Here is a 26805-nt window from a genome sequence, read left to right as displayed (position 1 = left end):
TGTGTCACCTTTCTTCTACCATGGAACCCAAGGCGGCGTACATGTGATTCTCAGGCAGTCACTTACCCAGGCATTGACCAGATTTTGACCTGCTTAGCTTTAGCAAGGTGGTGGCCTCATGTGCCTTCAGACCATAACCCTTGTCTGCTAGTATGCCCACCACATGCCCCCAACTGCTTGCTAGCTTGCTTGCTTAATCATTCATTATTTGGTTTGTTTACATTCTGTCTTTTGGGTAACAAAACTAAGAACATATGAAGAGCCTTGCTGGATCGGTTCAAATGACCATCCAGTCCAGCATTTTGTTTGCCACAGTGGCCAACCAGATAAGAACATAAAAAGAGCCCTGCAGGATCAAGCCAGTGGCCCATCTAGTCCAGCATCCTCTTCTCACTGTGGCCAACCAGATGCCTGTGGGAAGTTCAAAAGCAGGACCTGAGTGCAAGAGCACTTTCCCCTCCTGAGGTTTCCAGCAACTGGTATTCAGAAATATAGTGCATCTGACCATTGAGGCAGAGTATAGCCATCATGGCTAATAGCCACTGAGAAAGCCTAAAAGCAGGGCAATGGCCCTTCCCCTCTGTTTTCAACCCCTCTGCCCCCAGCAATTGGAATGAAGAGATGGCATCCTGCCTCTGAACCTGAAGGTTCCATCTGCCTGTATATAACAGCAACTGATAGACATCTTCCCCTCCATAGAATTCTTCCCAATCTAGTCAACAAATGCAGTAGAAGGAGTGGGGCTTGAGATGATAGTATGGACTGGACCACTTCAGATTGCAGGTGTGTGTGTGTGTCACAATTTTGAATGCTCCTCTTCTGTCCTCTTTAAAGAAAAGAAAAGAAAACCCTCCCTGCAAAGAGAATATAGCATATAGGAAGTGGTCTGGAATTCACAGGGAGTTTATATACACCGGGGGAGCATTCCAAAACTGGACCCCTCTTTCATCTGAAATGGTGCTGCCCCACTCTACCATCCCAGGTGGAGAGGGACCATATAGATCAGTGACAGAGAATTTGTTTTGCACGCAGAAGGTTTTGGGTTCAGTCTCTGCCATTTCCAGTTTGAAAAAAAGGATCAGGCAGCAGGTGATGGGGAAGAGCTCTGCCGGAAACCCTGGGGAGCTACCAGTCAGAGTAGACAATCTTGAGCTGGATGGCCATAATATGTGATCTAATTCAGCTTCCTCTACTCCAAGGACCCAGCCAGCACATTCTCTTCCACATGTAGACCAAGCCAAGTCTCCTTTCAGAGCCATCTAAAGTACTGGCCAACCCCACATCCCTTTTCAGCCTGAGGGCTGCATTCCCTTCTGAGCAGCCTTCCAAGGGCCACATCCCAGTAGCGGGCGGCGCCAGAGGCAAAAGTGAGCATAACAATGAACGCGAAGCTTACCTCTGCACAATAAGCTACTTTCTAGACACATTTGTTCACCTCTTTCCCTCCTCCATCCAAGCAAGCAAGAGAGACATTACCCTCTCTTGGATACATTCAACTTCAGGGACATATTCCAGCCAGACAAAAGGAACCAAGGAGGGTGTGAAGCAAGGCCATTGGCCAGGGGAGAGTCCCGAGGGGTGGAAAAACAGGACTAGAGGGCTGCATTTCACTCCTGGGCCTCAGATTCTGCGCCTCCAACCCTATAGGAGTGGCACATCCTCCAAGATTATCGTTTTGTTCCTTAGTATTACATTTATATGATACCTGGCCCAAAGGGTGCGTCTGATCACCCTGTCCAAAGTTTATTTGGTCGTTCATTTCCCCTCCCCCATGTATATCCCACCTTCCCCCCAAGGAGCTCAAGGCGGCGTACTGATGTGGTTTCCCGCCTCTCCATTTTATCCTCACAATGACCCTGTGAGGTAGGTTAGGCTGAGAGACAGTGACTGGCCCAAGGTCGCCCAGTGAGCTTCACGACTAAGTCGAGATTCAAACCCAGGTCTCCTAGTCCAGCACTCTTACCACTGCTCCACGCTGACCATCTTTTGCTGTCTTATTTGCAGCTGTGATTGTGGGCGGGGTCGTCGGTGCTCTCTTTGCTGCCTTCCTGGTGATGCTGTTGATTTACCGGATGAAAAAGAAGGACGAGGGCAGCTATACGCTGGAGGAGCCGAAGCAGGCAAGCGTCACGTACCAAAAACCAGACAAGCAGGAGGAATTTTATGCATAAATCCGAGCCTCGAGTGCCTCGCCGCCTCTTTCTGTCCTGATGCTGTCCTTTTTACAAAACAAAGACAGCTGTCTTATTATCACCCAGCCTCTTTTTCTCTCTTTCTAATCAAGTCTGTGAATTTTAACAAAGAAAGGATAGAAGAAAGTTTTTAAAAAGTATCACATGTTTTCTAAAAAGCGGGTGGTGGTGGGGGAGGGGGGGAAGGTGGAATCTTTGTTCTGGTGCGGAGAGCCGTTTACAGGAGCACCAGGGCATGGAGCAAACAGTGAGCCATTTCAGTACCTTCTGGTGGGATGAACACTTGAATTAGCAGCTTTGCCAGGAATGTCCTGGATTCACACCTTCCTCAGGTCTAGAGCCTTTACTTTTTTTAAAAAAAAACAATGAGGTGGACAGTTTTGGTTCCAGGCACTTTGTGATGCTATTCAAGGCAAGGGTTTTTGACTCCCATTGGCTACACTGACTTCAAGAGCAAGGATATGCAACATCTGATCATCCAGGCTACTCTCAACCACCACCCTTCTCCCCCCCCCCCAAGGCAATCAGTTGTGCTGGGCTTTTGAATTTACTTCATTGGAGATCTGGTGTGGTCTGCAGAGAGCATCTTTTACGGCTGTGCATTGTTTCCTTCCTGACACCCCCCCCTTCACCCTGTTATTGTTCACAACTGCCAGACACTTTAAAGCTACCCCCCTCCCCCAGCAGGATCGTCCTAGGCTTGCAGAGGTTTCCAGTTAAACCTTGTGCCCAGATTCATTCAGCTGGGTTTTTCACTGTGACCTTGAGAACTCAACTTGCACGCTCTTGTAAGCTCAGGCAGATTACCGAGGAACACTTTTTCTAGGACGTTACTTGCGGGAAAATGGAATCCACATGAAAAAAGGCGAGCTCTTTCCGATGTCTGTAGGAAATAGATAACGTTTTACATGTCTCAACCAGTGGTGTGGTTCATTTCCGTCTTTGTTGGGGTATGGGGTAAAAAGGGGGGAGAGAAAGCAGAAGCGGAACAACACGAGCTGATCTTCGGTTCCGTATGATTGTAAATAAATCAAAGTGGTAAATAGGTGATAAACATACATGCACAACTGATGGGGCGACCCCTGTATCTCCAAAGCAGGCATTCTCATAGGTCAACATCAAGTTGGAAAGAGTAACATTTCACACAGATCTTTCCTGTTTAGCAGATTTAACATTTTCACTGGCAACTTGGGTGAGGGAACAGTGCTGACCTGCAGATTTCCCAAGGCCCAAATGCTGCAGAGGAAACACTAATTGAACCAGATTAACTGGATTGTATGCAATAATAAATAATTTTTTAAAAAAACAAAGTCAGGTCAAGACAATTGTTAACTCTTACATATCAGAACGTAAAGCCACATGGACAAAAATACAGTGTGGATGGGGAAAACACAATTGAAAGCAACCTAGGGATGCATTATGCATCACTCATAGGATGTTATTGCACGATGTCAATTGCTTTGGCAGATTCCAGTTCAAATGCCATTAACTGAATGTTGTATGCATACCTTGACTAGAGCAGTAGACCAAATTTGCTCATGGTTAAGAGGTATATAAGCAAATTGGGGAAGGTTCAAAGTTAAGAACATAAGAAGAGCCTGCTGGATCAGGCCAGTGGCCCATCTAGTCCAGCATCCTGTTCTCACAGTGGCCAACCAGGTGCCTGGGTTAAGCAACAAAGTTAAGCAACAAAGGTGATAATGAGTTTGTCATGTGGCATGCAGAGAGATGCTAGGAACTCTGTTTAAAAAACGAAAAGAGAGAAGGAAAAGGTGCCAACTGTCAATTTCCCAGTATCTAAATAACTGGCAAAGCTGCTAAAGCAGGGGTGGGGAGCCTATGACCTTTCAGATGTTTTTGGGCTATAACTCCCATCAGCCCCAGCCAGCATGGCCAATAGCCAAAGCTGATGGGAGTTGTAGCCCTACAGCATCTGGAAAGCCAAAGGTTCCCCACCCTTGCGCTAATGGAAGTAGCAGGATGAACTTACGGCAGCCTTCACAAACTGGTGCCTTCCAGATGTTTTGGACTATAACTGCAATCAAAAAAAAGTGGAGGCATCTGGTTGGTGAAGCCTGGCTTCTAATAACAAAAGATAATTTGACTGCAATCATATGCACACATAACCTGGGAGTAAGCCTCGCTGAACTCAGTGGGAGTTACTCCTGAGTAAACATGTGTAGGGTGTGTTGTTACAGTAGGCCTCTTCATGCATTCAAAAGAATGTGTGTGGGCCTCGAGGGGTCATGCATGCAGGTCCTGCCCACATGGTCCCTGAGTGTGCTAGCTGTACTTTTGACCTCCACATGTGCAGTGGAATCAGGGTTCCCAATTGAAGGGAGGCCTGTAACTGTCCAGGCTTCTAACTGCTGGGAAGGGATGTGGCTCAGTGATAGAGCATCTGTTTTGCAGTTCAGTCCCTGGCATCTCCAGGTAGGGGTGGGAGAGATACCAATCTGAAACCCTGAGAGATGCTACCAGTCAAGGTGGACAATACTGAGCTGGATCAACCAGTATAAGGCTGCTTCTGAGGTTCCTCTGAATCTCCCTGCACTGGTCATGGTGGGGGCAGTGCCTGCAACACTAATGCCTTCACACATTATTTTGAATGCCTGAAGAGGGCTGCTGTGATCCCATGAATGCTTATTCAGTTCAGTGGGAGCAATTCCCCTTAAGTTCCAATGAGTTCAGTGGGACTTATTCCCTGGGGAGTGCATGGAGAGTTTTAGTCATAGGTCCCAAGAAGAAAAAAAAACTTAGTTCTAAAAGCAACTAGTGTCAGAGCACAGGATGTTGTGTCGAGCAGGTCCACACCATACATTTACACCAGCCTTTCCCAACCTTTGGATCCCTAGATGTTGTTGGACTCCCATCAGCCCCAGACAGCATGACCGATGGTCAAGAATGATGGGAATTGTAGTTCAGCAACATCTGGGGACCCAAACATTGGGAAAGGCTGATTTAAAGCACATCCAAATAATGATGGAAACTATAGTTTGTTAAGGGTGCTGGGAATTTGTAGCTCCTTGAAGGTAAAAACCACAGTTCCCAGAATTCTTTGGGAGACGTCATGTGCTTTAAATGTACATTGGACGTGCTTTAAATGTATGGTGTGGATATGCCAGTAACCACCCATTTCTGGAGTTTTTGATAGAGAACCTCATGAGTACTTATTAACAATGGTTAACACACTGGCCACCCCAATTTTGTCATAAAACATAGAACAGCAAGTCAATCAAAAATAGAGTAATGTTAATCCCTCGTTCAGTTCTGGAGTTAAAGGTAACCAAAGGTGGTGACTCTAAACAAGTACAGTGATATCAATCCCAACCCACCATCAACCAAACGAGCTATTGCCATTATGTTGATGGACATCCGATTCATGTAAGAGTTGGTTCAAAGGAGGCAAGTTGCCTATTGCTGTGCTCTCTTGGGATATGTGTGGGTGCGGGAAGTTGGTCTCCCACTTAGATAACTCTGAAAATGTTTCCCATGTGCTGAAGGAATTGGCTTCATGGTAGATTCTCAAGCTGTGCAATGAATCATAATTCATTCCATCCTATCTGATCCAGCAGATCTTGGCAATAACAGTTGCTGCTGAGACAAACCTTCCCCTTCTGTTAATGGGCTTTTTCTCTCATGGGTTAGGGTAACCAATATGGTGCCCTCCAGATATTGTTTGACTGTAGCTCCCATCAGTCCCAGTCAGCAGGGCCAATGGTCAGGGATGATGGGAAATATGGTCCAGCAACACGTGGAGAGCCACAGGTCCCCTATTTCCATTGTAATCCAACAACATCTGGAGGGTGTAATGTTGGCTACCCCGAGTTACATATCCTGCCAAATGTTAATACCTCAAAAGAAATTAAAGCAGAGCCATTGAGGTTTGTGATAGAAACTACTAGGTCAGCTTAGTCCAGGGCTAACCAACATGGTGCCCTCCAGATATGGTTGGACTCCATCTCCCACCATCTGTGACTATTGGCCATGCTGCCTGAGGCTGATGGGAGTTGAAGTACAACAACATATGGAGTTCAACGTCTGGATGCTGGCTACCATTGGCTTAGTTTCAGACCTGTGCTCAATGAACTATCCAATGTTTCCATGACTGTATAGCAATTCATCTTGATACTTTTCCCTTGGACCCCTGAGTGTCTATGAATTTCTTCCAGTGCATGGGAATTAGAGACTGTTATGATGCATCTGTGTACCTGGTAGCCGGGTTTTAATGATCTTCAAACAGTGGTATCTAGGGCAATCCTATGCAAGCTGGCTCAGACGTAAGTCTCACTACATTCCATGGGGCTTACTCCCAGATAGCTGTGCATAATGACTGAAACTTTAGGAATGTATCAAAAGTACCTCTGAATCCCACTGCTTCGAGTGCAGAGAAAGAAATAAGTAACTTAAGAAATTGGCAGTAATAACCTGAAATCTGTGAATGAGAAAATGGTTTTAAAAAATTTAAAAGTTCTTATTAAGGTGTTCATAAGGTTATCATGGATGCAGTTTCCTTTCTGTAAACGCAGAAACTAAGCAAGACCTTTGCTGCATCTATGCCACTGTGAGACTCTGGGTGAGTTTATTATACAGTCAGCAACTGATCTGAATTTTAACTTTTTTCCATGTAAGTTTTGATGATTGGTATTCATGCCCATGAAAAGGGTCTCCTGGAGTTAGCAATTCTCATCAGTAGCCATTTTCAGTCTGTTGTGGCTTCATCTTATGGTACCTTTGTGTAAAATAAATGTAGTTGGGTCTCGGAGAACTGGAAAGGTTTGCCAGGTCCTTCTAATGGAGCAGCTGTTTTCAAGGCGTCTTCATACATTCTAAGAAATAATGCATGCACAGTCTTCTGTTAGCTGCATCTGTAGTGCTGTTTCCATAAGAAACTAAGTCTGAAGCCTGAGAGCCAGTGTGGTGTAGTGGTTAAGGTGTTGGGCTAGGACCTGGGAGACCAGGGTTCGATTCCCCACACAGCCATGAAGCGCACTGGGTGACTTTGGGCCAGTCACTGCCTCTCAGCCTCAGAGGAAGGCAATGGTCAACCACCTCTGAATACAGCTTATCATGAAAACCCTTTTCATAGGGTTGCCGTAAGTTGGAAATGACTTGAAGGCAGTCCATTTCCATTTCCAAGGCTGAAGCCAACTGCGTTTAGAGACACCTAATGACAGAAGGCAAGCATTACCTATACTTGCCAAAAGGGGCAGTGGAGAGACACATACATGTTTCATCCCAGAGAGTGGATGCATGTTGAAAAATAAGGCTGCATCCTACCCCAGGTAACAATCAAAGGCACACATTAGTCATGGGCACTAACCCTCACTATTGCCATCCTAGTCAGACAACATGATGAGGCTATGTGCTGTGACAGAGTTAATGGAAATGGTTCAGTACAAAGTTCTGAATGTAATCCTTTACAGGTACCAATTCCCTTACTACATTAGAAAAGTGTCTTCTTTGTAATTGTAGAAACAAAGCTGATTAGCTTGGAGGAAGTATCAGTCTCGGTGACTGATTGATTTGTGTATGTGTTTATATCACAGCACGGTGAAGGTTCAGCACAAGGAACAAGGAAAGAATGGAAAGAAAAGCATTTAATTACACAAAGATGCCTGTTTGCACAGTGTGCCAGCATGGCCAATGGTCAGGAATGATGGGAGTTGTAGTGTACAATATCTGGGGTTGGGGAAGGCAATCAAAGGTAAAGGAAGGTAATTTGGAAAACATGTTGCCCAGCCTAGAGATCGAAATTGACACACAGTCCACATTCATTCCAATGCAATCGTTTAAATGGGGATGACTTCTTTCACCGAAATGAAGAACACATCTCAAGTGCTTTGTATGCATATGGGAACCCCGCTTCTCTTAACAGTGGAAAGATTAGAGTGCATGTTTTGATCAGTTATTTCAGCAGCTAGGCCTTGAGCTCTCTGGCCCTTCAAAAGGAAAGGGCATATTTCAGGAAATGTCTTTTGAACATACATTCTACTGTAGTGGTAGCCAACATGGTGCCTCTCCAGATTTTGTTGGACTACAGCTCCCATCATAATCTAACTATTGGCCATGCTGGCTCGAGCTGATGGGAGATGGAGCCCAACAACATCTGGATAGGCACCATTTTGGCTACCTCTGTTCTTCTGTGTTACCATGATAGGTACTATGAGATTATAGAAGTGACCTAAATATTAGTGAGAAATGACTCCTAGACATCTGAAGCTGTTCCTCAAAAGCTGTTTATATGCCATCTTTAAAAATGTAATGACAAAAGCATACACAATCTATTGAATGTGTTCTCTCAACATTGGTCTGTCTTGGGACTTCTGATTATTTTTGGTAGCTTTTTCTTTTATGCTTTAATTTGGATTCCTGCACTGAGCAGGGGTTGTACTCGATGGCCTTATAGGCCCCTTCCAACTCTATGATTCTATGATAAGTAATTAAAAAGGAAACTGGAATTGAAGCAATCCAACATATTCATTCTGAGATTTTTGCTTTGAAATAATGCATAGCAGTGCTTTGGTGACTGCAGTGTGGTGATAACTTCTTCATTTGTTCAAGATGTTGACTTTTGCAGCCTGTAAGACTTTTCTAGACAATGCCCTCGTTTCTGATTTGCTGTCCACAATTTAGATGCTGTTTCTTAAATGATGCCTCTATTGCAAGGATTGGGAGCCGGTGGATGAGGCAGCCCCAGTCAACATTCCCATTGGTCAAGGATGAGGGGAGCTGCAGTCTAGCAACATCTGGAGGACCATGAGTTCCCTAACCCTGTGATATTTAAAAACAACTGCATTTCCCCAGCAATCAAATGTCTAAATCATTTTCTTACTGGTGACATAACAATTCTTCCCCCGCAAAGCCATTGCAGTTCTATGATGAATGTTGATGGTTGTACAAGTGCCATGTTGTCCATTCTTGATCATGTGCTTTTCGCCTTTCTCTAAGAAATGTAAATGTACTGCCTTCAAGTCGATTCCAGCCTATGGCGACCCTGTGAATAGGGTTTTCATGAGGCTGAGAGGCAGTGACTGGCCCAAGGTCACCCAGTGAGCTTCATGGCTATGTGGGGATTCAAACCCTGGTCTCCCAGGTCATAGTCCAGCACCTTAACCACTACGCCACACTGGCTCATGTCTTTCTCTACTTGAGCCTTTATCTTGAGCCTTTAGATAGTGGCCTAAATTTTTTCACTCAAAAATGATCTCTGCAACAAAGCATGATCTCCTTTCTTCCATTTTGCTTCATTTAAGTATTAATAGGATTCTATGTTCTCCTAGCTTTAAGATGTCAAAAGCCTTTTTAGTTTCTAGGGAGGGGTCCCTACATTTCTATTATATAACATTTTCCTGGAGTCTTATCAGATGCAACCAACTGAATGAATCCAAACCAACTCCAGTGGGCAGAGGTCTGACTGTGGAGATAATATAAATATGTTATGGTGTGTGTATGCATATATATGTGTGTGTATGTATATGTATGTAGTTATTGTATATATATGTATATATACACATGTGTTTTTGTATGTCTTGATATATGCACACAATATTAATTTAAAATATGTACATAAACAAGGCAGAAGGCTGTTTATATTGGTGGGCATCAGGAAATTAAATTATTCAAAGACCTCAGGCCAAGACTATGGCTGACAAAGACAGATGAAGCTTGAGTTCACATTCACTATCTGGCTCCTTGGCCACAAGGTTGAAATCACTGTTAATATCTACAAGCATAGCCTTCAATAAAATGTTGCAGCATGGAGTGCTGTTCAGGATTCTAGCCAGCCAGCCATGCCCTCTTGAAGGATACACCATTCCACCCCCCCCTTCACTACTCTCAACGGTCAGCCAGTATTCTGTGGACACTGAGCATTCATGGGTCTCATTACACTGTTATTAGATCATTCCCCCACCCCAAATTTTGGGTTTCCCTCATTCCACCTGCTGATTCAGTTAATGTCATCTTGTGTCCGTAGGGCTAAGCCAAAACATTTTAGAATCTGAAGCAAAAATTTTATCCTATCTGTATAAAATCTATAATTAAATAAAAAACCATTTGTAAGCCTTTAATGTTTCAAAAATCTGCCTGAAGCATCTTCCTTTCAGTGCAATCCTTTACATGTCTACTTGGAACTAAGTCCCATTGAGTTTAGTGGAACTTACTCTCAAGTATACACTTGCAGCCTAAATCTGTCTCATGGTCGGGCCACATAATGAACATCACATGAGAGGGAAGACAAACCTGTGGCCCTCCAGATGTTGCTGGACTCTTATTCTCATCACCCTTGACTATTGGCCATGCTGCTGGGGGCTACTGGGAGTTGTAGTCCAACAACTTATGAGAGGCAATTGATCAGCCATTGATCAGTCTCAGTAACATAGCCTTTCTTAACTGGATGCCCCCAAGGTGTGGCTGGACTCCTAACTCCCATCATCCCTGATAGTTGGTCATGCTGACTGGGGCTTTTGGGAGTTTGAGTCCAACAACATCTGGAGGGTCACAGAAGGCATTAGTGGTGAAATGAAGCCTTCTTAGGTATAAAATTTGGATTGTCCATTGCCCCAAAGTTTGGTGAAAACTTTTTGTGATCTTGCTTGATTCTTTTCCCAAGGACTCGAGTGCTTGAATGCCATGGATGCAGTGTTTGTGAATGTGTTTGTGGCTGGGATCAAATATAATATCTTTACAACTGACAATCAAATCAGACTAAAAGCAAAAAAATCATGACTTAAGTCACACTCAGAGTAGAGGCACTGAAATGAATGGACTTCAGATAGTTATGTCCATTGATTTCACTGTGTCTACTTTGAGTATGATTTAGACTATAATCCTAACCTCATTTATCTGGATGTAAGTCATTAAATTCAATGAGACTTACTTCTGAGTAAACATGGTTAGTATCAGGGCTGTAAGTCAGCTACAACTTATCTATACACTTGTTTTATAAAACTGCTTTTTAAAAAATATTTGCCAGTGAAACAGCCTCCTTGCTAGAACAACTTCACTGTTTTTTGTGGTTCCAAGACAAAAATCTGCCCCACTTGTTTTGTAAATAGGAATCCAAAATGTATAAAATGTCAATCAATAAATGAACATAAAACATTGATACCCATCCCAAAAAAGTCTCCCGGAATATTTCAAAAAGCAAACAGATGCCTCCCCAGGTTCTTTTTGTAGGAGCTGCTGGGACAACCAACAGGATAATGGAAAACTTTTTAACTTTAGATAAAATATCAAGTGATGTACTATTCTGTTAACACTGGGGAGCAATGCATGTAAATATTTTTAAAAGTAAAATGTGTCTTAAGACCATTTTGTATGTACATAACTCTTCTAGAGTTTAGTACTGAAATTGCTATTTAGTGTCTGTTTAAAAATGGAGGGTGGGGGACAAATAATAATAATAATTAAAATGTTTAATTGTTTTTGTCCAGAGCCAATGGCCAAAACCTTTTAAAAAGTTATAAAAATAATCTTTGCCAATGTAGCACTGTAATGGTAATGTCTATTTTTTTTATTACTCCTGTGTTGTGCCCATTTATAAAAAGGAACAAAATAAACACAAATGTTGACATCAAAGCCTTTGCATGAGTGTTTGTATAATGCAAAGCAAAGATGAGTGATTTCTCTGTTATATACTCCCTTGAAGAGTAGTCCAATATTCTGGCCATTAGGGCAGATCTGGGTGATATGGACAGATCTGTCAATTTCATTTTCTCAAATTTCTCATTTTCTAGTGGTTAAGGTCAGTTCTGCACATTTCTGCATCTGTTTGCAATTTTTTTAAAATCCTCATGAAAATTCACCAGCATTTTAGTGCAAATTTATCCTAAAACCCACATTTTGCAAACAATTTCCCCTAATATTTCCACTAATGTATGTTTTCATTTTTGAACGCTTTCCCCTCATATACACATTATTGTAGACATTATTTGGTAGGAGAATTGCATCACAAAATCCAATAGTACAAATTTTGGAGGATGCCTGTGTTTTGGTTCTTTTATTGTTTCAGAAAGTGCAAAACAGGCTGGTTCACATTCAAATTTGAACTGAACCACATTTTCTCCCCCATCCCTACCAGGGTCCCACTCAGAGTGAACAGGAGGATCCCAAAACCAGTGGGGCTGACTTACCAGATTTTGATGTGAGTGAAGTCATACAAGTTACCTTCTAAAGTAGGAACGAGGAGCATTTGGTCCTCCAGATGTTGCTGAACTACAACTCCCATATTCTCCCTGGCCATTGCTGGGGCTGATGGGAGTTGTAGTTCAGCAACTTCTGGAGGGCCAAAGTTTACCTACATATGTTCTAAACACACGCATGCACACACAAGACAAGATCTTTAACTCCAGGCTTAAAATGGCCTTACTGCACCACTAACATCAGCTCTAACCTCCTGAGACCAGATTGTTAAAGCAGCTACACCTGGAAATGGAAGAAACAGGCCACTCCAGAACTTGGTATACCTGAACTTGCTGGCCCCAGCGCATCCTCATTTCCAACTGCCAGCATTTAGTAGTTTTACAGTAGCCAGATGCTGCACCTATGCTGCACATTAAAGTGTGTACTTCGACATCATCGCTCAGCATCACTTTCAGTAGAAGGAGCTCTTTAATGATGCAGGTCTAAGGTTGTGGGAGGGAGGAACCAAAAGTGGTTCTTCCACCTCATCCAATGCCCTACCAGGCTCTCATTGGCTGGGTGGATAAAGGAAAGCTCTTGCACTCCTCCATCTCCCCCCTCTAATTATGAAAGCATTTCCTCCTATTAGCAATGATGGGATAGAATTAAATGGTGCCAGTCGCAACATTCTCACTCATGTCTCAGATGTTCAAAAAAAGAGAACATGAAATGAAGCAGGGAATCCTTTGGGGGGAGTGCCATTTCCCCCTTGTTTTGCATTAATACAAATGTGGGGCATTTACTTTGCTCCTCCTTTCTAGTCATTAAAAGAGCATTTTCCTATGGAACAGGCCCTTGTGAAATACCTGCTATTCCTCCCAGCAAATTCGCCTAAGCCGTAGTTGGCTGATCTGTTGTTGCTTGGTTCAGTCAGCAGAGGGAACAGTTTAGCTGCCGAAAGTAATACAGATGCAACATTTTTTTAAACAGAAAGCTTGAAAAGACTGGCCAGGCAGGAGGAGGAAAGAATGGAAAAGATCAAGATCAAACACAGGGTGAGGGAAATACAGAGGAGGTGTGTTCCTTCAAGCTTCCTCACCTTGAATTTCTGAAGACGCTTGTCCTAAAGGAGGAGGCAGTGGCTCACACATTTCTCCATGCAATTCCTCCATCCAGTTAAAAATAGGGCATTGCTCAGTGGTACAGCATGTGCTTTGCAGGCAGAAGCTTCCAGGTACAGTTTCTGGCATCTCCAATTAAAAGATAGGCCCCATCTTCACTAGACATTTAAAGCACCATCACACCACATTAAACAGTAACGCCTTCTCCCAAAGAATCCTGGGAACTGTCATTTGTTAAGGGTGCAGAAAGTTTTTAGGAGACCCCTATTTGCTCAGGGAGCTACAATTCTGAGTAGTTTAACAGTTAATCCCTCTTCCAGGGGAAAGTGCTTGTAAAATGTGTACGTTAATGAAAACTGCATACAAAATATGTTTCTTAGGAGGAATTTGCACTAAAATGCTGATGAATTTTCATGAGGATTTTTTTTTTTACAAACCCACAAAGTGCTGCAGAAATGTGGAGAACTGAATTTTACACTGGAAAAATGAGAGAGAGAACCAAAATTGACAGAGCCATCCCTGTTAAAGAGTATCAGGAAAGACATGTTGCTGGCTACAGTTTAAAATTTAACAGAAGCGAGGTAATAGAAAGAGAGCAGTGAGGAAGAAAGAGGTAAGCGAAAGAATAGGCTCAGTTTAGGTATTAAACCTTACAGTGCAATCTTATGCATGGTAATGGGGGGGGGCACATGAAGCCACTATCTTGCTGAAGCTAAGCAGGTCTGGTGAGATCAGGCCCTAGATGGGCTCCATGATGGAAAAAAGGTGGGATATAGGTGTAAGGGGAGAAGGTGTTGGCTCAGAAATAATTCCCACTATTCTCCATGAAGAATTACATCTAAGAGCCAAACTAGAGAAGACAGTGGCATTCCCAAGGTTCATGATTGGATTTCCCATTTCTTGTAAAGTCTAGCGATAAACCTAGGGATGTATTCAACTAAGTCCTATTCAGACACAGGACTGAAATGAATGAACTCAACGTAGTCGTGTCTATTAACGTCAGTGGGTCTATTCTTTGTAGGACTGGCATGAAATATCACCTACCAAAATGAATAATGTAGCCATAGTTTTGTCATGGGGAAGATTAAACTGGGGACCCCAGTGCTGTGAGAGCGGAGTTAGCTTCTCCCCACCCCATGCCATTTTCCCACAATAGGGCATCTACTTATACATCCATTTTCCGTATCTGGTCAAATATCTCCGATGGGGCAATTTTTTTTGGGGGGGGGGAAATGACAGGGCAACCTTCCTCTCCCATACTACAACTTTGGTCCTCATCTCAACCAACCCTCCCCCACAGGTGCTCGCCAGGTGCTTCTTGCCAAAATATCAAGTCACAAGATCTGAATGCAAATCTACATCATCTTGTCTAGTTTGATCTTTAGTTTCAGTAGGGGCTGTGTCAAAGCTCCACTAGTACATAGGAACACAGGAAACTTCCTTATATGGAGTTAGCCCACTGGTCCATCTAGCTGTGTATTGCCTACACTGACTGATAGTGGCTCTCCAGAGTTTCAGACAGGGTTCTCTCCTAGACTTACCTGGAGATGCCAGAGATTGAACCTGGGACCTCCTGCGTGCAAGGCAGGTGTTGTACCACTTCAGCACTTTGGACAGCTCCTTCAAATGTCAGACTAAAACACGGAGTGGATTCAACTGCCCCACTGACATGGATCCACCAGCTGCCACTGCTACTGAGCTATTGCCACAGGTTTCCCACCCCATCCTTGAATATTATGTATGTGTGTGCATGTGTGTTCTGTTAAGAAAGCAACCATTCTCCCTTTGTTTCACACCTTTTCCCTCCCCCCCCCAATTTTAATGAAAGCATCCTGTTGGAGCCCACAGCTCGAGATGTCTTGCCAGGATCCTGCCTCTCTAACATGCTGTTTTATTCATGAAAAATCCAGATTTGCTGTTTACTTCCTTGATAAGCATCCAGATGCCTTATTTACATTTTGTCTGAAATTAATTCAGTTTGAATTCTTTGAAATGCAAATGCTTGGAGCACTATCACCGAAGGAAAAGTGGAGATTTGTCCTTTAAGAAATGACACTCTGACTATTTATAAATAATGGTGGTTCAATTCACAGGTAAGGGCATTTAGAATTGTTTTCAAGATTCCAAAAGGGGGGTGTTGTGGAATACTTGGTGTCAGAACTGAGGGTGCAAATGCTCTTATTAAAATCTAGAAATTGGCAGTAGTGGTGGATTTCATCCCTCCAAGTTGTCTGCTGTGGAAAACAAGGGTAGAGAAATATATGTTTTAATCACCCACTATCCATCAGCAGTGTGAATTTAATGGCTGCTACACATTCCCAAAATAGAACACTAAAGACTGAATCACATTTGATCCATGTAACCTCCTCCTAACTCTTTCTGTTTTGCTTTCATCTTGCAGACCAAATGGAGAAAGGATACCAGATAATGTAAAAGCATAAGTAGAGGCCTGCTCGATCAGACTAGTGGCTCATCTAGTCCAGGATTCTGTTTCCCCCACAGGTCAACCAGGCAACTCTTGATAGTCCACAACCAGGACATGAAGGCAGTAGCCCTCTCCTGTTGCTGCTATTGGGTGGCTGGAAGTTGCCGATAGCCATCACAACATGGAGCCATTGCTAGATTTACCCTCCATGAATTCATTCAACATGCCTTTCAAAGCCCTTTATCGTTGGTACCCATCAGCACATCCTGTAGCAGCAAACTCCATACATGTATTGCTTCATAGCTTATGTGTCCTGAAATAAGCATTCAATACACCTAACAGCCAAATATACCCCATTGGCCCAGTGTAAAGATCTATGCTGTGTATACATATAAGCACTCTTGGATCTCTACAGCATGTTGACTTGGCCATTCATTTTATTTCTCCCTGTTGCCCCCAATGAATAAGGCTCTGGTGTGGGCAGGGAAGTTGCATAAGACATATCAGAACTCCCTCACCAGCACTCCCTTAGCAATAGCTGGAACAAGGTAGTTCATCATTCTTTGCCAACCTGGTGCCCTCTGGATATTCTGGACTACAAGTCCCATCAGCTCCAGACAGTAGGCTTGGGCTGATGGGAGCTGTAGTCCAAAACATCTAGAGGGTACCAGGTTGCTGAACAGTCTAGTATATATTTGTCATGTGGAAGCCACTGTAGTGTAAGGGATAGGGTGTTGGACTCAGTCTGGGAAGACCCAGGCTAAATTTCTTGCTCAGCCATGAATCTCATTGGGTGAGCTTAAGCCAATCTATTTCTATTTTTTATCAGCCTAGCCTACCTCACAAGGTTGTTGTGATGATAAAATGGGCCATTTTTAATGTGCCACCATCTCGTCCTTTATGTCAGGCAGCAAAAGATCTTGGGCTGGCCCTGATACCCAGGCATTGCTGTACTTTATCAAGCCCTTTAGTGCTGGAAATGGTCTCCCCACCGTGTCTCAAAACCCCCTACAAAAGTCAAGATTTTATGATGATGACTTATTTATTTGGAGAAACATCTATACCAACATTAAGAAAAAATATGGTGGTCAAGCATAAAACCAACAGTGAAATTACATTCATAAGACAAATATAAAATACACCAGCAGATCAGCTTTATATATAGCTGGATTTCCCTTCCTCGGGGAAAGCTTTGGTGAACAGATGAGTTTTAAACAGGTTTCTAAAGGCCAGTATAGTAGGAGACTGCTGTAGCTCAGTAGACGATCCATAGCTCAGTGGGAGAGCACCTGCTTTGCATGCAGATGGTCCCAGGTTTATTCCCCAGCATCTCCAGGTAAGGCTGGGAGAGAACCCACCCTGAAACCCTGCAGAGCTGCTGTCTGTTAATGTAGAGCTAGAAGGGCCAATGGTCTGACTCAGTACAATGTAGCTTCCTGTGTTCGTTCCTACACCTAATGTTCATGGAGAGCACATTCCAAAGGGCAGATGCTGCCACACTAAAGGCTGTGGTCTTAGTGGACATGAGATGAACCTCTGGAGCATACGATGCTACTAGGAGTGTCTCTCCTGAGAAACAAAGTGACCAGGCAGGGATACTGCATCCTTATGCAGTGAAATTGCTCACCAATCTAATAGTTCTCAATGGTGCACCCACAAGCAGTGGCTCTGAGGCTGATCTCTGAGTTGGCCACTTCTCCCTAGCAGGAAAGGAAGAGTTAGGCTGCCTTTGAAGATGGTTTGGAAATGGCAGCTAGTGCAGAATTCAGAAGCAAGATTGTCAACTGGAAGTTGGAGGTCTGATTATGTAACACTGATCCTGGCCCGACTGCCAGTAAGTTTTCAGGCTAAATTCGCAGTGCTGGCTTTGACCTTTAAAGCTTTATGCTGCTCAGGACCCCAATACCTTAGGGACTGCCTCCTCCCACATGAATCTACCTAGACCCTGCATTCATAATCCAAGGCCCTTCTCTGTGTGCCCCCGCTGAGGAAGACGTGAAGGGTGGCAACCCAAGATGAGCCCATGAATGCTCTTCTCAGAGAGATTCACGTGGTGCCATCTTTAGACACTAGGTGAAGATATTTTTATTCATCTAGGCATTTTGCTCTTAATTGGTGTTCAACTTTTAGTTAGGTTGTGTCCTTTGGATGGGGTCTTACTCCCTCTAAAAGATCAGGTTTGTAGTCTGGGGGTGCTCCTGGATCCATCTTTGTCACTAGAGGCCCAGGTGACCTCAGTGGCTAGGAGTGCCTTTTACCAGCTTCAGCTGGTAAGACAGCTGTGGTCGTTTCTGGACTGGTATAGCCTGACCACTGTTGTCCATGCACCGGTAACCTCCAGGCTGGATTATTGTAATGCGCTCTATGTGGGGCTGCCCTTGAGGCTGGTCTGGAAGCTGCAGCTGGTGCAAAATGTGGCAGCACAACTGCTTACTGGGGCAGGATATCGCCAACATGTCACCCAGCTGCTGGAAGAATTGTACTGGCTGCCCATTAGCTACCAGGCCAGGTTCAAGGTTCTAGTTTACTATACATAGCCCTATACAGCTTGGGACCAAGATACCTGAAAGATCATCATACTCCTTATATACCCAGTCGATCACTACACTCTCCAGGTGAGGGCCTCCTGCAGATACTATCTTATCAGGAGGTCAGTTCCGTACAACACAGGAAGTGGGTCTTTTGTGTAGTGGCACCTACCCTTTGGAATTCCTTTCCTTTAAATATTCAACAGGCACCATCTCTGTTATCTTTCTGGCACCTACTGAAGACCCTTCTCTTTCAACAAGCCTATTAAGTAGAGACCCTATCCCAGTCTGCAACAGTGTTGGAATTGCTTTTTAAGATGTTTTTAAAGCTTTTTTAAAAAAGATGTTTTAAAAGATGTTTTAACATATTTTAAAGTCTTTTTTGTGATGTTTTAAAGTGTTTTTAGTGTTTTTAGTTTGCCACCCTGGGCTCCTTCTAGGAGGAAGGGCGGAATATATATTTAAAGATAAATAAATAAATTTATTGCAGGATGAGCAGTTTTAGTTAATAATTTTTTTATCTTTGGATATATTAGATGTGGATATTTGTGTGTGTGTGTGTATACAGTACATATATAGAGATAGATAGATATAAATATAGATGGATAGATATAGGACTGAGGGTTGAGATGGATGATTTCTATGAATCCGCTTTCCAGCCTCTGATTTGGGATCTGCAGGGGAAGAAACCTGCTCCCTAGTCAGACTAGTTTCCTTTGTTAAGCTCATCTGTGAGCTAATGAGTTTGTCAAATGGCCACCATTAGCGTATGAAAGAATATAGCACAGAGAGAACTCTTTCTGCAGAGAGACCCTCCTCTTCCCCCCCCATCCTGGACCAAAGAGAGGTTTATGTTTTTTAGTTGCTTGGAGCAGCTGGGAACTAGGGAGACACATAGAGAGGCCTGCTCTGTGCACCATGCCTTTGGGGTGCCTCCCTACAAGCCTGATGGAAAAGCAAGATCTATTGGACTGTTAATGCTGTGGACCCCTCCATATTATGCTCAGGCTGTATATATGTGTATATGAAAACCATATATCCTATAAGACATCACAGTCTCCACCTTCTTTCCAAGGAAACCAAATCCTGAGTAAAATGCAGGAATCCCTGGAAATCTTGCACCACTCAGAGATTGGGGTGGCGTGCACCAGCCTATCTATCTATCTATCTATCTATCTATCTATCTATCTATCTATCTATCTATCTATCTATCTATCTATCTATCTATCTATCTATCTATCTATCTATCTATCTATCTACTTGTAAGTTGCTTTGAGACAAAAATGTTGTAGTAAACAATAACTAAATATAACAACAAGAAGTTACATTTTGCCCTTGAGTCAAGCACAGGGCTTTGTCGGTTGTTAATAGTGGCAATATTATCAATCTTCCAAAGGAGTGAGCACAGGTTCACCTTGTACTAGGGTTGCATTATTTGTATTATGTTGTGCTATATATTTATTGACATGGTAGGGAGAAGAAAAGGGACTCTGACAGCAGCTACTTTTAAACATTCCCCAAATTTATTAAGAGATGGCAAAAAAAAGTGTTTGTATATAGGGGGTACTTTCTACAGAACTCTTGGCAGAACATACTGTTTGAATACCTGACTGAACTGTCAAATATTTATACATGAATGAAGCCCTGTCTAGTGGTTATCCCTTGCTGCTTCTCTCATTTGCAAACTTCCAAACTAGAAGTGATAAATTGATGTTCAGGCACTAAACATTTCTATCTGTAGACTGATATTTCCAAGAACGATAGGAGTGGAATGATAGACGCAAACAAGAACATTTGTACTCAAGCGTAGCATGCTGTACTCAGTAAAAACACCAGTTTGGGAGGAGTCTGGTTCACTGTTGATTATAGTAGCATGCTTGTTGGAAGAGTCACTCTGACTCACACTGATAGGGTCAGGTTGGTGGTGCTTGAATGGGAGAAAAATGGTTGGTGTATCAGAGCTGCTGCCTTTTCATCTAGCCCAGGTGTGGGGAGCCTTTGTCCCTCCAGATTCTGCTGAACTACAGTTCCCATCATCCCTGGCCATTGGTCATGCTTGCTAGGGCTGATGGGAGCTACAGTTCAGCAGAATCTGGAGGGACAAAGGTTCCTCACCCTTGATCCTAGCCCCTTTGGAAGAGCTGTGATTCTCCTCTCCTTCCTGACTAATCTGCCTCTGCTCACCACAGTCTTCAATGTCTTCCTATGTATTCATTTTTTAACATTTCAGAATTTTATGTCCCAACATGGAAATGGGTGCAAAAATCAACATTCTGTAGATATGATGATGAAGAAAAAAATTAGTCCATATGGAGGGGAGGCTTCAGCTACCTGCACGATTCATCAGTGCACCAAATAACTAACAGTAAATTATCTGAGATCTATTATCAGATCTCATTTTTGATAGCTTTTCAAAATGTCCTTTCTTTTGTAAAACTACCAACTGCAAAAGGAGCAGCAGTGCTTGAGGAAGAGATTGTTAAACCCCTTCCCTCTCTCTGTTTTCTAGTTCTAAACGGCTCCTCCCATTGCTATTAACCCTGTAGCAGAAAAAAAACATAGGCATGTCACAGGTACCTATAATGTGCCTGTAGTTTTTCACTTTAATGGAGCAACAGGGATGCAGAAAACAGCACAGGGGAAAGAGTTACCAAACCACACCCCTGGCTCAGCTACTCTTGGGCTAAATTAGTGGTCCCAACTGTTGCTTTAAAGTAAAGGGGGTAAAACCCCACAACCTGAGAACATGGGGGACATCAAGTATAGATTTCTCATATCCTATGAGGTTTGGCCTTGTTCATGGTGCTTTTATTTTATTTGGGCGGAAATCACAGAACTCCCAGTTCAGCCTTTTGGTTGGCTGCCAACTGTGAAAGAGCCAACCTCTCCCTCTAACATGAAGCCTTTGGACTTTGTCTTCCACAAACCCTACAATCTCTCTCTCTCTCTGTCTCTCTCTCTTTTAGCTGCCCCTGCTTCTATTAATGGTGAGCTTCCAACAAATAAGCAGTAGGACTCTTTACACCATGCTTGAATACAGCTGCTTAATGCTGGTTCCAAACCCAGAAACCTGAACAGTAATGGAATAGTAATAGTAGTAGTAGTATACACATAGCGTCATATGCAAAACATACCCACTACCTGGGCCAAAGTAAACCGTTCCATGAAAGCGTCAAGCTAAAACAACATTCCGACACAGTGAAGAGTACGTAAAGTACATGGGAGTTCAATGAGAAGAGTTTCTGGTGTGGCTGCTAGTGCGAAGTCTTGTGAGCTTATACCATTTCCATGGGATTCTAGAACTCACCGGATGAGATATTATCAGCTATGATGAAGGCTCATTGCCGGGTGGTGAAGCACATGCTCTGCATGCACAAGGTCCCTGATTCAGTCCACGGCACCTCCAACTATGGCTGGGAAAGTCCCACACTGAGTCCGTGTAGACCTGCTGCCAGTCAGAGCGGGCAATGCTTGCTAGATGGATGAACAGTCTGACCTGGTTCAAGGCAGGTTTCTACTACATTGTCCAAACATTAAATCTCTCCTGCCCCCATAGGCATAGGGAGCTGCCTCATAACAAGCCAGCTTAGAGGGCTTTATTTATTTATTTGATTTATATCCCGCCGTTCCTCCCAGTAGGAGCCTAGGGGGGCTTTAAAAGTGGACTAGATATAGGATAAGACCAAGACTGTGCCTCTAATAGGAACTACAGCAAGAGAGGATTATTGCATTCACAGCCTGTTGGGAGGCTTCCTAGAAACGTATAAACTGGATATTGGAGTATGTGGACCTTTGGTTTGATCCAGAAGGGCTTTTCTTACTTTCTTAAAAGGGGAAATGGACAACATGTGGCCCTTCTATATGTTACTGGACTTCAGCTTCCATAAACCCTGACCATGGGTTAGGCTGGCTGTGAATGATGGAAACTAGATTCCAATGACATCTGGAGGGCCACTATTTTGTCATCCTTTTCTGAAAAAGAAAAGCGACTCTCGCTGCTTAGTTCTCTGGTTCTGCAAGAAAACGAGGGATTTGTGGATTTCATCATGGAGGAAATCCTTTCCTTGTCATGCCAAACTGAAGCAAAATAACTCAAGTTTCTTTCACCACTTTGAATGTATGAACTGGTTGCCAGAGTCTACATCGCTGGAAGCATTTTGCATTTTAGACCACAAATTGACATAGAAATATGGAGCCAATTCAGGTTTTCTTCCTTTTGTCTGGGAATAACTGCTCAAGTACTTATTCACAATTTGTGGGATTTTTTTTGACAATGCATAGGAAATCTATGATAATAGAGTCATGTTTAATTTATTTGCTATTTCTTTCTTGCTGTCCACAATTTAACTAGAAACCTTTTTTTTTATTATTTAAAGAACACTCTGCTTCACAGTGGTATGAAATGCTGGGACACACATTGAAGGAATATTATAAATTCAGAGTGTGTACATCCTTGCAAAACAGAAGACTTCTCTCAGCCATTTCTCAAGGAGATCCCCTCTGGGTCCCATAACATAATTCCTCAGCCAGTCCAGTTCCTCCCTTGCCTTCCCTCACAATCCCTTTCATATAAAGACATCCTTATGCAATATTTCTCTCTGTGTTGTTGATTTACACTTCTTCAGGCAGGGCCTGTTTACAGCTTACAGCAGGAAGCAGTGTCACCCATGTTAGGGGGTGACCTAGGATCTATTGTACTCAGTCCTAGATCTTGTGCCCCTTCCCTTGAATTAGCATATGCAAATATTATGCAAATAAAGAAAGATAAAGAAAGGGCATGTACGAAGAGAGGAAAAGAAGCTCTGATTCACTCCCATCCACTCCCAAATATGGTACTGACACCATAAGAAATGCATATCTTAGGCCCCATCTGCACTTGGGATGGGTGAGAATGTCAATTCAGTTTGCATTTCAAGCACAATTTATCAAATCCACAATTTCCGAAACAATATGAGAACCGAAACACAGCCATCCTTCAAAATTCACATTTGTTAGAATTTTGGGATGCAGTTTGCCAACTAAACAATATTTACAAAAATGCATATATTAGGCAAAAGTGTGCATAAAAATGAATACATGAGTGAAAATAGCATGCAAAAAGGCATGAAATGATGAAAAATGGCTGGCAAAATGTGTGCCTTTGTCAAAACTGTCTGCAAAAATGTGTTTATTTGGAGAAATTCACACTAAAATGGTGGAGAATTTTCATGAGGATTAAAAAAAAAGCAGATCACTGCAGAAATGTAGATAACTGAATTTAACATTAGAAAACCCGAAACAGACAGATCTTTTCATCCCTATTTGCACTATACATTTAAAGCACTATGACACCACTTTGAACAGTCATGGCTTCCCCCCTCCCAAATCCTGGAAATTATAGTTTGTAAAGGGTGCTGAGAGTTGTTAGGAGACCCCCTATTCCCCTCAAAGAGCTACAGTTCTGACTTCCCTGGGAAGAGGGATTGATTGTTAACCACGCTGGGAATTGTAGCCTTATGAGGGGAACAGAGGGCTTCAAAGCAACTCTTGGCATCCTTAACAAATTATAGTTCCCAGGATTCTTTGGGGGAAGCCATGACTGTTAAAGTTGCCACTGAGACTTTTCCAATTTGCCACTTTATGTTGCTTATCCCAACAGCTTCTGGGCATATTCCCACTTGATACTATGTTATTTGTTTCATTCGTTTCTAAAATTCTCTTCCTATAGCTGCTGTTGTTCTCAGGAGGAAGTCTGCTTGTTATCATCTTAGGTAACTAGGACCTAAGCTTAAGCATGTTGCTCCAGTTGCTGGATCAGGATCACACACACAGTTTGTTGCATATGGTAGGGAGTGTGGTGATTCAAAAGTAGATCTCCTCCCCCCCCTGTTTTTAATTAGCCAGGCTCCTGCAGTTGCTTGCCAAGCTCTGACTGCTAGGAGAAGTTTCCAGACATGTCCTGCTATATTACAAAGGCTTGTCATAAAGTGGCTTTATATATATTCTGCAGGTAGAGCCTAACTGCTGGGTAAAAATAAAGCAATATGGAAAAACCAGGGGATGGGGATGGAATATCCTGCATGTCTGTCTGTCTGTCTGTTGGGGATCTTCAGCAGGAGAACTCCATGTTGCAACATTTTCTTGCAGGTCCCACTTGTCCTATTTTAATCCTTAGGTTATGAGTGCTCAGGCACTGAGAAATTAGCCAAATCCATAGTAGGGGAGTATCAACCCAAGTGTTACAAAATGGTGAGGTATGCTGTCTAGTTCATATTACCTTGTGACATTTTGTTTGGTTCTAATAACGTTATTGCCCTACTGTGGATCTTGGAGTTTTTCTAATGGATCAACACTGCTTCCTCTATGTTTCATGAGAAAAGAGTGGTGCTGTTCTTTTTTTTAAAAAAAGGTGGTTTCACCATTAATATCCCTGACCACATTTTATTTAAGATTTCCTGTAAAATAACTTTTAATTCACTCGCAGAAGCAGGGTCTACAGCAACTCCTCTTGTGGACAGGAGAAAGGAGGGGAGGGAGAAATGGCATGCTTTTAATTTTTGCACATAGCTGTGGTTGAGGTTGTAGGGTGGGCCAGAAATGTAGGCTTCACAGCCCCTGGGACCAGGTGTCTAACTTCACTGCCACTCAGGTGTGAACATTGGTTTTGTGGTTTGGCTCAATCCCAAACTGTTGCTTGCCCAGTTCAGGAGCCCACCACGGAGATTTGTTTCAGTTTGGGAGGGGTTCTTGGGGGTGTTATTGATAAAGAATTAGGCTTATTATGAGAGGTTCCTTAGCACTTGATGATGGAGAGTTACTGATTTCAGTAAAGTGAATACAAGGAGGATGGTCCATTAAGGCAAATGGAGCACTGCCCCACCTGCTCCAGTTTGCCCTCATCCAGCCCTTACCTGCCTGCCTTCTTACTTACAATCAATCAGGGGGTGACCCACCTGTCATTGGCTCTGGCTCTACCTGCTGCTTCATATTCTAAACTACTATACGTGCTCTGGAGTTGTGCCACCACCAGGTCAAACTTACTACTGCTGCTGCAATTTTTGAATAATTAAATTCTGAAGAATAAGATGAGGAAACAGAGCTCTGAGCCATCATCATCAAGGGAAAACTGGTATTGAGCGAGCCAGCTGAAACATTTGTGGTTAAGGGTGGATGAATCCTCCGATGTCAAGCCAACTTCCATCGTCCATTCATAGCGAATAAGGCTATCAGTGGCTACTAGCCATTATGGCTATGTTGTACCTCCACTGTCAGAGGTTGAATGCCAGTTGCTGGGAATCATATGGAGAGAAGGCTATTGCACTCCCATCCTGCTTTCGGGCTTTCCATAGGCTGGCCACTGTTAGAACAGGATGCTGAACTAGATGGATCACTGGCCTGAGCCAGCAAGCTCTTCTTAAGTTCATCTGTCTAAGGTCAACAAACTTTATAGAGAATAAACGTGGTGGTGAAGTAAATGAAGAGTAAAAAAGAATTTGGAACAATGCTTAGACTTCTCCAGCATAATTCAATGAGCACAACACTAGTTATAACATTCTCCATGTCTTTAGCTCTCGTATGGCTGATTTCATAAAAATAATATCCAGTGTGTGTACTAGGCTGAATTGGGACTGTGGCAAGGGGGAAGAGGGAGGAATCTTTTGTTCCTGTGATGGTACTGATCCGAATTGGTCTTGCCCATGCATGCTCATAGGATCATAGGAAGCTACCTTATACCAAGTCACGCCTCTGGTCTATCTAGCTCAATAATGTCAACAATGAATGGCAGCAGCTGTCCAGGGTTTTAGGAAAGACTTGTTCCTAGTTCTAGTTGGAATCACCAGGGAGTGAGCTAGGGACCTTTTGCTGCAAAGCATGAGCATTACCTCTAAGCTGCTTTTCAAAGTGGGAGGAAAACTCCCACTAACACCCATTAGCGCTTTTTGTGATAAAGCAAAGGATTAAAACTCCCCCCTCCCATGCTATGGTCACCATCCAACTTGAGCTACCCCCACCCCCAATTGTTGCTATGCATTTTTAAAAAAATCATTTATGGACGTGCTGAATGCTTGAATAACGGCTCATCCAGTTTGGCTCTTCTTTATTTATGAAGGTAGATTTGAGAATGCTACATTGGAACGATAAGCATTCCATTCTGTATAGTAAGCTCTGCTCTTTGTAATTGTTAGACACACTAGGCAGTTGTAGGTTGGTCAGCCTGGCCAACATATTCAGTAGTGCTAAAAGCTGGCATCCCGGTTCAAAGAAAGCATTCAGTAAATGGTTTTTCATTTCACCATCTAGACAAATGGTAATTGCCAGCTACTTTTTGATGTTGGCCTAACTACTGGCAACAGAAATCGTACATCTGTTGACTTGGCAGCAATGTATCATCAAATAGGGCTCCCTTGATGAATGAAGGGCAAATTTGCATGACT

At 43.1% G+C, this 26805-nt stretch overlaps 1 protein-coding gene across 1 annotated transcript in view; it reads left to right on the top strand.

Moving 5' to 3' along the window:
• Positions 1-3109, top strand: part of SDC3 (syndecan 3) — a 110698-nt gene extending 107589 nt beyond the window's left edge. Inside the window, exon 5 of the mRNA XM_061596718.1 lies at positions 2005-3109. Within this exon, the coding sequence (XP_061452702.1) occupies positions 2005-2171 (167 nt within the window). The 3' untranslated portion in view covers positions 2172-3109. The remainder of the gene's footprint in view (positions 1-2004) is intronic.
• Positions 3110-26805: the final 23696 nt, after the last annotated feature.

Source organism: Rhineura floridana, chromosome 15 (genome assembly GCF_030035675.1).
Source record: "Rhineura floridana isolate rRhiFlo1 chromosome 15, rRhiFlo1.hap2, whole genome shotgun sequence".
In the NCBI taxonomy this organism is placed as follows: Eukaryota; Metazoa; Chordata; class Lepidosauria; order Squamata; family Rhineuridae; genus Rhineura; species Rhineura floridana.
Note: the sequence above shows the minus strand (reverse complement) of the source record. Positions and strands in the feature narration are given on the sequence as shown.